The sequence below is a fragment of the Saimiri boliviensis genome, chromosome 8 (assembly GCF_048565385.1).
Source record: "Saimiri boliviensis isolate mSaiBol1 chromosome 8, mSaiBol1.pri, whole genome shotgun sequence".
Classification (NCBI taxonomy): Eukaryota; Metazoa; Chordata; class Mammalia; order Primates; family Cebidae; genus Saimiri; species Saimiri boliviensis.
Window position 1 is genome coordinate 103,902,656 of NC_133456.1, and position 12,053 is coordinate 103,914,708.

Genomic DNA, 12,053 nt, shown 5'->3' on the forward strand with positions numbered 1-12,053 from the left:
ATAAGGGGCATTTCCTGCTTTGCTTTGCACTTCTCTCTGCCACTGCCATGTGAAGAAGGATGTGTTTGCTTCTGAGGAGAGGGACCCAGGAATTTAGGATTCCCTCCCCCTCTGTCACATTCACTGTGCATCTCAGTAGAATAGAGAGCAGGCCAGCTGGCACCTCCTGAATCTTCTTTCTGAAAACAACAGGCTAGGCCTTGGGGAAACTTCAGAAGGCACTATTTTTACCTAAAACAAGATCAAACCAGAAGCCTTTTTACATGTGAGTTCTAAAACTGTAAACCGGAACCCTTTCATATGTAATTCCTGAAACTGTGAACTGAAACTCTTTTACATGTAATTCCTGAAACTGTGAACTGAAACTCTCTCATATGTGATTCCCGAAACTGTGAACTGCAACCCTTTCATATGTAATTCCTGAAACTGTAAACAGAAACCTTTTCACATGTGAGTCCTAAAACTATGAACTTAAGATCCTTCCACGTGTAGCATCTAAAGTACAAGCCTATATAAAGGCTGAACCTTCTTTTGTTGGATGAGTTTTGCTATTAGGCACACATGCCAACAAAGCTCCCAGCTGTAATACATTCCTTCCTCCTGCAATAGGTGTCCAAGAGATCCTTTCCCGAGGCCGCTCCTTCTACACTTCCCCTTCCACCATGATTGTAAGTTTCCTGGAGCCTCCCAAGGCATGTGGAAGTGTGAGTCAATTAAATCTCTTTCCTTTATAAATTACCCAGTCTCCGGAAGCTCTTTATAGTAGCATGAGAACAGACTAATACAGCTGTCAAATTATCAGTATCTCAGATTGCCAAACTGAAAGAGTTTCCCAGTTGAGATTCCTCCTGGGGAGGTTGGGGAGCAGTCCCTGGAGATCAATTGGCCCTCTACTCAGTGTGCCTGGACCAAGGGGACCATCCTGATGTTAAAGTGCTCACATCAGGGGCTGGGCATGGTGGCTCATGCCTGTAATCCCAGTGCTTTGAGAAGCAGAGAGAGGAAGATTGCTTGAGGCCAGGAGTTCAAGATCAGCCTAGGCAACTTGATGACACCCTGTCTCTACAAAGAAATACAAAAATTAATGAGGCATGGTGGCATTCACCTGTAGCCCCAGCTTCTCAAATGGCTGAGGCAGGAGGATCACTTGAATCCAGGAGGTTGAAGCTGCAGATAGCCATGGTTGTGCCACTGAACTCCAGCCTGGGTGACAGAGGGAGACCCCATCTCTACACAAATCAATCAATAATAAAGTTCTCACATCACTATAGAATATGGCTTCTTGTTTCTTTATCAATTCTGTGTCAAAGAGGATGGTGGCAAACATCCAGGAGACATAAAAGGTTGAATTGTATGCATGCCCTTCCCCTTCCCTCAGCCTACCTCCAGGCCTCCCGTGGAAGCTGCCATCTGGGGCCAACACCACCGGAGCCATTAACTCCTAGACCAACAAGTACCTACTCTACTCAACAACAATTTGCAAACATTTACACTTAAACAGGTCTCCTGAATGTAAATAGGAAATGGAATGACTAAGTACTCAGGGTTACTAATAGAAAATGCAAAATAGAAAACTGCAGAGATATAATTATCTGTGTATTCATGAACAAACAATTTCATGGAAGAGCCATTGCTATACACTTACTCTTTCTGCAGAGCAGAAAGGTAGCTACCATCTCACTCAGAGACCTCTGTTTTTCTCAATTAAATAAGAATTTTTAAAAAAATTCTTCCAACATTTTTCAGAAAAAAAGAAGAGCATGGGTACAGCCAGCTATGGTGGCTCACACCTGTAATCTCAATAATTTGAGAGGCCAAGGTGGGAGGATCACTTGAGGTTAGAAGTTTAAGGCCAGCCTACGCAACATAGAAAGACCCTCTCTCTACCAAAAAATTTAAAAATTAGCCAGGTATGGTGGTGCACACCTGTAGTCCCAGCTACTCAAGAGGCTGGCACCAGACTGCTTGAGCCCAGGAGTTGGAGGCTGCAGTGACCTATAATTGCATCACTGCTCCCCAGCCTGGGTGATCAGGCGAGACCCTGCCTCTAAAAAGAAAAGAGCATGGATAGATACTTGTTTTGGTTTGATTTTGTTTTCTAAATAAGATCATAACTTTTGCCTCATCCCCAGCTTGAAATAAAACATGGAAAAGCTCTACCTGCCAAGATTCAGCACTTTTTTTCTGCCAATAACCACAATAAGAATTCAACGACGTGTGCCTGTTTTGCCAGGAATAATGTTATTTTATCTGAAAATTGCTTCCTTCTGCACATCTCCATTATCCAGTTTCAATTTCATTATGCCAGGAATCAGCACTTTGTGGTTAAGAGAGGAAATCAATTACTGTGTTTCTCTGCTGGGTAGCTAAGCCCAAAATGGGGTAGGCCAGTTGGAGAAATGTAAATGTTATGTTCTTATACTGTGTGCTTTGGTCTGACCCTTTTCTTTCAGTGCCTGACAAATTGCTCAACTTGTCAAATGTTTTCAGTGAAAGCTTGGTTGATTTATTGTACAACGTGTTCTAAGAGAGCACATGGCGGCATTCGTAAAGCCAAAGAAACTTTTGGGAGAGCATCCTACATGACTCTAATGTCTTTCTTATTTCCTTTGTTTTTCTTATATTTTCCTTCTCAAATCATTTTTGAAATACATGATTCTAGAAGTCAGATAATCTCAGAACCAAAAGAGAAATTACAGAATATTCAGTCTATATGTCTCCTACCGTGTCCTTATAAAGTTATATATGCAATTAACAACTGTTAAGCATCTTCTATGCTATATAATAGCCAACATAAGGGACAATCTAGCATCCATTTGAGTATTTTCCAGTATAAGAATTTTCAAAGCCCTTTAGAAACTTCACCTTCCTCATAAATCAGTCTACACAATTGGTTCTGTAAAAATGCCCCCCTAATTTTGAGCCTAAATCTATTTCCCTGTGACCGTCACTCATTGGCTCCAGGTCTTCCATCTGAGGCGACACAGGCTGATCCTTTAAAGTCCACATCCTCTTTTCCAAGCTGTAAAACCTGAGGGTCTTTCACCTCTGACTCCTTTGCAGTGATTTCCAAACTCTTTATCAGTTTAGTCTGAATCTCCTGCAGTTGGTCAACACCTCCTTAAAGGGCGAGTCACAATTTAAACTAATACCTATTTTCTGTGGAGACAGCCACAGAAAGATCATGTAGAAATGGTGGGTACATTTCTTTTCGTGACAATATCATGATATTTATCATCTGTACTATGGATATAGTGACTATTTTCCTTCATAGTTCTGGTTTATTTTCATGTTTGATCAAAAACTGTTTCGAAGACAGGTATGGTGGCTCACACCTGTAATCCTAACACTTTGGGAGGCTGAGGTGGGAGTTTAAAACCAGCCTGGGCAACATAGTCAGACTCTGTCTCAAAAAAAAAAAAACAAAAAACAACAACAACAACATTAAAAAAAAAAAAAAATTAGCCAAGCATTGTGGCCCACGCCTGTCCCAGCTACTCAGAAGACTGAAACAACAGGATTGGTTGAGCTTAGGAGTTCAAGACTGCAGTGAGCTATAATCACACCACTGCACTCCAGCCTGGGCAACAAAGTGACAAATTGCCTCGAAAAAAAATCAAAATTTGTTCAAAGTTCATATTCAAAATAGAAGTTTTGTTGCGTTACAAGTTATATGATCAAGTGACTAGAAGAGCAATAAATGGGAAAACAGCACTTTTTCATCTTAATTCTTAAGTTCTCCTCTCTGATTCTTTGGGAGCAAACTGATTTGGTAGAAAGCTGGACACGCCTGGGTTTGATTCCCAGCTCTACGGCTTAATAGGCAAGCTCCTTCACTCAAAGGTCTCTACACACCACTTCCCCACTCACAAAATGGGTTCATAGTACCTGCTTCTTAGAGTTGTGATGACTTTATATAAGGACTTTATATAAAATAAACAGCCCAATATGGGCTGTAATTGAATAAAATAGCTTCAATAAGCATTTGATTTTTCCCACTTTCTTAGCTTTTATACTGGAAAACAAAAAAGTCATTTACTGTCAGCAATATTTTACCAGTTTGCAGTCAAAATTCCGTAAATGCATCACTGACTGCAAGATGGCCTGCATACCTTGCTCTTTTTCATTTTGTATGGAGACAAGATTCCCTCCAAAGCCTATACAAGCTTTTCGTGCCTCTTGCCAATTTTTTCTTTCTTCTTTAACAAATCCAAATATTTTGAAACACTGAGATGAAAGGAGGAGGGGAGAAAAACCATAGGGGTTAATTAAAGATGATAAACTTTGCTCTACAAAAAGCAAAATTATTCATGAAGATGACAGCTAAATCAGAATTTTCTCACAACCAACTGGAGATTTTTTAAATTGTTAGTTTTATGATCCACCCACTTTCTCTGCAAAGTTTTACTCTCCCTTGGGATAAGGGGTTCATGGATGTGAATAATATCTCAAGTATGCTCTCAATTTTCATAGAGCGTTTGTCACGCGAATCTTCACCTAGCCTTGCCAAAAATTTTCTAAACTGATGAGGTTAACAAAACTTAACTTTGAGCTGAAAGATCTGCGTCACTCTCCATACTGATCATTGCCAAGATTGCAACTAATTCTCCCGGTACCTTGTTGTTGTAGAAATGCCAATCTTCCTTGCATCCCGATGGGACCGAGGGTATGGTAGGCATAACTGTGGTAGCATTGATGCTACTGTTATGTCGCTGGCAAATGAAGGCATTTGGATAGCCACAGTTAATGTCATTCCAAAACCCTGGCAAAGAAAAAAATAGTTAGATTTACATGTTTATGCTTTAAAACGTTATTTTAAATATATATATTTGTATTCTACAAAAATTCTCAAAAATTTAGACTATAATCAAACTTTATTTTTACATGTGACTAGAGGTATCCATGCAATATCCTTTTGTTCTTTTACTTAAACTAATAATAGTTCTTCTTTACAGAGAGCAGTCTATGAACCAAACATGTCCTTGATTTTGCAGATGTATTATCTAAATGATAATAGCTAACAATAATAATCCAACAACAGCTAAGCTTTGTATACACCAAGCATCTGCATAGTATTTTAGATGGATGATTTCATTTTACCTTCTTAATAATCTACAGATTCTGTCATTATTTCCATTTTGCAGAATAACAAGGAGCTAGAGAGAAATAAAGGAGATAGGTAAACAAATTCTGGATTATTTTTTTCAAATCAGAACGTGAAAAAATGGTTTCTAATTTGGGAAGAATTGAGAAGACTAATTATGTCATTTACTAATGTGAACATTAAGTCTCCATGCTTCTTATAAATTGAACTGTTATGCTGCTAAAATTGGAATTCTCCTTTATTCCATCTTTTAATCTTGCCTAAAGTAAGCGCGTACTTTTAGTCTAGGGGTGTGGTAAATGACATGCCACACCACGAAGCAAATTCAAGATGCATCAGGTGCCCACCTGAATTTGAATACATGGTCACACAGTTTTCATCCTCGTTTGCAAAATTGGGTTCACCTGTGGCCCAAGACACATAATCCACTTTGCTTCCATCCATCCAACTGGAAAAGAAAATTCAGGCATTTTGCAATGATCCAATCATTAGAATAACTGGATACAGTCCAGGCGCAGGTGGCTCATGCCTGTAATCCCAGCACTTTGGAAGGCCAAGGTGAACAGATCACCTGAGCCCAGGAGTTCGAGACTAGCCGGCCCAACATGGCGAAACCCCTTCTCTACTAAAAATGCAAAAAAAAAAAAAAAAAAAAAAAATTAGCCTGGTGTGGTGGTGGACTCCTGCAATTCTGGCTACTTGAGAGGCTGAGGCTGGAGAATCACTTGAACCCAGAAGGCAGAGGCTTCAGTGAGCAAGATCACGCCATTACATTCCATCCTGGGCAATAAAAGTGAAACTCTGGAGAGAGAGAGAGAGAGAGAGAGAGAGAGAGAGAGAGAGAGAGAGGATAATTGTCTACAGCCTACTGGTGGGACAGGACAAGTCAACCTAGAAGAGAGAGACGCCCCAGACAGTGGCAGGAAAACCCCCAATGCCTGAGTATTCATTGTGTCCCGTGCATCATGCTTCTCAGTAGCAACCTTGATGCCATGGCCAGGCTATCCTCTCTTCCCTCCCAGGAAGAAACCACCTTTAGTTGCAAAGTGGAGACTTTAATTACTCTGGAAGTGAGCCAGAGACAAAAATCCTCCCATCGTACTCCCGGGCATGATTCCCACAAAACCAAACCACCCATGGAGAGACAGAGTGTATAGAATTTCTTGTTAGGCTCATTATCTGATTCTCGTATTTACTCTAGTTCCTTGTAATGTAGGTGGGCTAAACTTATGTCTATAAATTACAGAGATTCAAAGACTGTGAGAACCAGAAGGGGACTGACCATGAGATCATCAAATTTGACCTTTTCAATTTAGAAATGATAAAATGATGTTCCTTGTCCAAAGGAACATCCAACATTTTTGCTCTTCAGAAATAATGACTCGGTGGGGTACGGTGGTGCTTGACTATGGTCCCAGCTACTCAGGAGGCTGAAGTGGAAGGATTGCTGGAACCCAGGATTTCGAGGCTGCAGTGAGCTGTGATCACCTCACTGTACTCCAGCCTGGGCAACAGAGCGAGACCTGTCTCAAAAACAAGAAGAAAGAAGAAAGAAGAGGAAGAGGAAGAGGAAGAAGAAAGAAGAAGAAGAAGAAGGAGGAGGAGGAGGAGGAGGATGAGAAGGAGGATTTTGAATTCAGGTCTCTGTTGCTCAAAGATAGCAAAAGCAGTCCCCTGGACACACGAGGCTAAAAAAACTGTACATGAGCCAGGAAGACATAACTCATCTTCAAACTTAGAGAATTTGTGTATTAATGTACAAGGAAAAAAAAACTAAAATGCATTAATTTCCTCATGTCCCTACAGCTTTTTCTGGCTCCTATATCTAATAGAAAACGGTACAATTATTCCTTTAAAGGAAAAATATAGTCCAGGTGCGGTGGTGTAATCCTAGCACTTTGAGGGGCCAAGGCGAGCGGATCGTGAGGTCAGGAGATTGAGACCATCCTGGCCAACACAGCGAAACCCTGTCTCTACTAAAATACAAAAAATTAGCTGGCTGTGGTGGCACATGCCTGTAGTTCCAGCTACTTGGGAGGCTGAGGCAGGAGAAGCACTTGAACCCGGGAGGCAGAGGTTGCGGTGAGCCAAGATTGTGCCACTGCACCCCAGCCTGGTAACAGAGCAAGACTTCGTCTCAAAAATAAATAAATAAAAAGGGAAAATATTTCATGCAATTGAAAGTGTGCTTCAAAATAATGCTGCTAACACAGGAACAGGGAATAGGAAAGGATACTATGGTTCCCGGCAGCAAGGTTAGCAAGGTTATCATCCCAGATGAGACTGTAAATTTTTTAATGAATTCAGTATTTGTATATGTCTAAAACAACAATGCTTTAGTAGATGATTTACTGACAGATGATGACATCTGAAAACAAAGAAAAATGTAGTTTTGCAAAACTGAACCCAATTTTGAGTTGTTTGGAATTTACGGTGCTGAAAATATTTAACAGAATTATTTTAAATTCTTCTTTTTAAGTTGTTTTTTTTTTTCAATTGAGAATGCTGCAGGAGTTTTTAAAATGCATTCCACCAAGCAAAAATCTCAAAATTAACTCATAGGTATTTGTCAGAATGCTACCCCAAGCAAAACTGCTTTTAGCTTGATTTACTCACGCAAACGTTTTATCCAAGCTGATCAATAAACCAATAAAATATGCAGACTGGGCATCATTTCTGTTTACCTGAAACATGGAAGTTTACATAGAGTTTAACTTAGAATCACACAATCAGCAAGTTCTCAAACAAAACATACATATTAATGAGGCAGTCTAATCAAAACCTTTTCTGGAAAGGAATTTATGCAGAAATGTAGTACATTCTACATCAATGTTCTACCTAAATAAAAAAGGAAAAATATGCACACATTTTAATAATTTGAATTTGTAAAGCAGGAGTCTTTTCTTTGAAGCGTAATCTTATAATCCTGACTGGTTACTTTGTTTTAAAGAATGTCTTCAATGATGTAACTATCATAGGCATTTAATATTATAGAGAATGATTTAAGGTATTTGCCCTACAAATTTGAGTTATTAAATGATGTGCAAATTTTTCTTACTTACATAAAAAAGAATAATCATCGATATGATTTATTTTACATCATTATAAATATATGATATCATTATAATAATGATAAATATATATCATTATAAATATATGATATATGTAAAACAAATCTATATGTCAAATATATATATTAAAAATAATAACCCTGTGGGACATGGTGGTACACACCTATAGTCCCAGCTACTCAGGAGGCTGAGGTGAAAAGACTGATATGTATAATATAATAAACATTATACATATATTACATATATTTTATATACATTTATATATTTATTTTACATGCATCATATATTTATTTTATATATATTATTCAAATATTTATTTTATATATTTTTTATGCATAGATTCCATATATATTATAATTTATATCTATGTATGAGCCAGAAGGATATATCTGTTCTTCAAACTTGGGAGAACATGTGTATTCATGAACAAGGAAAGGAACCCCAAAATGTATTAATTTCATTATAATGTACTATTTTACTATATAGATATAGATATATTTGATTTTGATATCTATAGGTGCAATATTAGAAAACATCTAGAGAATTTCGAAGCAAGTTATATCTGCAAGATGATGTTAAGTCAGAGTACACTCTAGTACCTTTATAAATCAAATAAATTTTTAGTCTTCCAGTATTGTTCAACTTATTTTTTCCTGACCTCTCTGTTAACCTCCTCTCTGGCAGTGTGGCCATGAAGAATTTTAATCAGAAAGATACTGAGCAAAGCACTCTGAGAAAAAATAAATTACATCTTCAGTGATAAGTATATCAATGGTATTACAATTTTGTCACAACCAAGAAAGATGACTATAATAAATAATCAAACTGCGTTATATGTTGGCCAACAATTTGGGCCAAGTAAGCCAGATTTTTAAATTAAAAATTAAGCTGTATGATATGCCAAGGGTCCAGGACTGACATACAACAACTAGTTAAGAATTATAATCTTTGCAAATCAGATTAGTGAACTCAAAGCCATCAAGTATGGATGTTCACAAAATTCAAGCTAAAAAATTGTTTTGGGGCTGGGCACAGTGGCTCAAACCTGTAATCTCAGTAATTTGGGAGGCCAAGGCAGGTGGATCACTTGAGGTCAGGAGTTGGAGATGAATCTGGCCAACAGGGTGAAACCCCGTCTCTACTAAAAACAAAATATTAGCTGGGTGTGGTGGCAGGCACCTGTAAGCCCAGCTACTGGGAAGGCTGAGGCAGGAGAATTGCTTAAATCTGGGAGGCGAGGTTGCAGTGAGCAGCAATCACACCACTGCACTCCAGCCTGGGTGACAGAGTGAGACTCATCTCATTCGTATTAAATGATATTGCCCATTGAATATCACACTGAATGGGCAAAAACTGGAAGCATTCCCTTTGAAAACTGGCACAAGATAAGGATGCCCTCTCTCACCACTCCTATTCAACACAGTATTGGAAGCTCTAGCCAGAGCAATCAGGCAAGAAAAAGAAATAAAGGGTATTCAGTTAGGAAAGGAGGAAGTCAAATTGTCCCTATTTGCAGACGACATTATTGTATATTTAGAAGACAATCACGTTGTCTCAGCCCAAAATCTCAAGCTGACAAACAACTTCAGCAGAGTCTCAGGATACAAAATCAATGTGCAATAATCACAAACATTCTTATACACTATTAACAGACACACAGAGAGCCAAATCATGAGTGAACTCCCATTCACAATTGCTACAAAGAGAATAAAATACTCAGGAATACTACTAACAAGGGACGTGAAGGACCTCTTCAAGGAGAACCACAAACCACTGCTCAAGGAAATAAGAGAGGACACAAACAGATGGAAAAGCATGGTTTGGAAGAATCAACATTGTGAAAATGGCCATACTGCCCAAAGTAATTTATAGATTCAATGCTATATAATAATAATAATAATAATAATAATAATAATAATAAAAGAATATACATGAAGAAGGCTGGGCGCAGTGGCTCATGCCTGTAATCCCAGCACTTTGGGAGGCCAAGGTGGGTGAATCACCTGAGATCAGAACTTCCAGACCAGCTTTGCCAAGATGGTGAAACTCCATCTCTACTAAATATACTGAAGTTAGCCAGGCATGGTGGCATGCACCTGTAGTCCCAGATACTTTGGAGGCTGAGGCAGGAGAATTGCTTGAACCTGGGAGGCGGAGGTTGCAGTGAGCCGAGATCACATCACTGTATTCCAGCTTGGGCAGCAGAGCAAGACTCCTTCTCAAAAAAACCAAAAAATTAAAAAAGGATATTCTTGAAGTCTTAATCCAACTACCAAGAGGCAATGTCCCAGAAGATTGTAACCTTATAGGGACTTGTGCACTAGGGAATAAACTGTTTGTTGAAACTGAGGGGGAAAAAAGTAACTAATTTTTGGTACTGCCTCAAAAAAAAAAAAAGATTGAGTTCTGCCCTAAATATTTAAACAATAGAGGGTAACTTCTGTTACAGTCTTCTCCTCCTCTTGCATTCCCATCTTTACTGGACCTCTGGAGGTGCAAATTCAGCACATAATTAGAAATTGTACTATGGGGTAGCAATTATAGACACTATGTCTATCATATGTCACTGTTCCATCCTTAAATCAATGATGTTCTATGAAAAAATGCTCAACATCACTAATTATCAGAGAAACATAAATCAAAATCCCAATGTGACACCACCTTACTCCTGCAAGAATGACCATAATTAAAATATCAAAAAATAATAGATGTTGGCATGGATGTGGTAAAAAGGGAACACTTTCACACTGCTAGTGGGAATGGAAACTAGTACAACCACTATGGAAAACAACATGAAGATTCCTCAAAGGACTAAAAGTGGAAAAACCATTTGATCCAGCAATCCCACTAATGAGATATCAACCCAGAGGCAAAGAAGTCATTATATGAAAAAGACATCTGCACACACACGTTTATGATATTGTACAATTTGCAAATGCAAAAATACGGAACCAGTCTAAATGTCCAACAGCCAATGAGGAGATAAAGAAAATGTGGTATATACATACCATGGAATACTACTCAACCATAAAAAGGAATGAAATAATGACATTCACAGCAACCTGAATCGAGTCATAGACCATTATTCTAAGTGAAGTAACTCAGGAATGGAAAACCAAATATCATTATGTTCTCACTCATAATTGGAAGCTAAGCTACGAGGATGCAAAGGCAAAAAAATGATACAGTGGACTCTGGGGACTCGGAGACAGGTAAGAGGGGAGTGAGGGAAAAAAGACTATACATTCAGTACAGTGTACACTGCTCGGGTGACGGGGTACCAAAATCTCACAAATCACCGCTAAAGAACTTTTCCATACAACCAAACACAACCTGTTCCCCAAAAACTATTAAAATTTTTTAGAAGATTATTGATATTCTTACGTATTTCCAGAGAAACTTCTTTTCACTTTCACTCTGAATAGAAACAAGATCACCAAAATTCCTCTTGCAAAATGCTCGTGCATTGTCCATAGTTTCCTTCTCTTTGCTGAAATAATACTGGTGGTCTTTGTAAATAACCCACCCATCTTCAGTGACCGGTGGATCTGAAAAGTTAATGACAAAAAGCAAAGGGTTTTACGTAGACAAATTCAAGCATCTGGTGTGTATAGCACACAAAAGTGAAAAAGAATGTCTACATCAAATACAAACATTTGAACCCTCAGGTCAGGTATCCATGTTCTATCAATTCAGTAAAAATGACCCATTTTGTATTCCCAGCTAAGTTCCATATGTCATTATTGGGTAAAAGAACTCCTGGTGTCACTTTCATTAATATGATAGCATAGCTTGGAGGATTTATATACAATGCACCTAAAATGTTCTAGATCAAAGGAGTGGGAACTACGAGAAAGTGGCTTTCACCCCAGTATAAG

The 12,053-nt window shown here is 38.5% G+C and overlaps 1 protein-coding gene across 2 annotated transcripts in view; it reads right to left on the reverse strand.

Annotated features, from left to right (window-relative positions):
• Window positions 1-12,053, reverse strand: part of MRC1 (mannose receptor C-type 1) — a 105,131-nt gene that overhangs the window by 25,520 nt on the left and 67,558 nt on the right. For both annotated transcript variants that reach the window (XM_003930644.4, XM_074404971.1), the window contains 5 exons: window positions 11,560-11,723; window positions 7,721-7,788; window positions 5,452-5,552; window positions 4,617-4,762; window positions 4,113-4,227 (listed from right to left, as the gene is read on the reverse strand). In XM_003930644.4, the coding sequence (XP_003930693.1) occupies window positions 4,113-4,227; window positions 4,617-4,762; window positions 5,452-5,552; window positions 7,721-7,788; window positions 11,560-11,723 (594 nt within the window). The remainder of the gene's footprint in view (window positions 1-4,112; window positions 4,228-4,616; window positions 4,763-5,451; window positions 5,553-7,720; window positions 7,789-11,559; window positions 11,724-12,053) is intronic.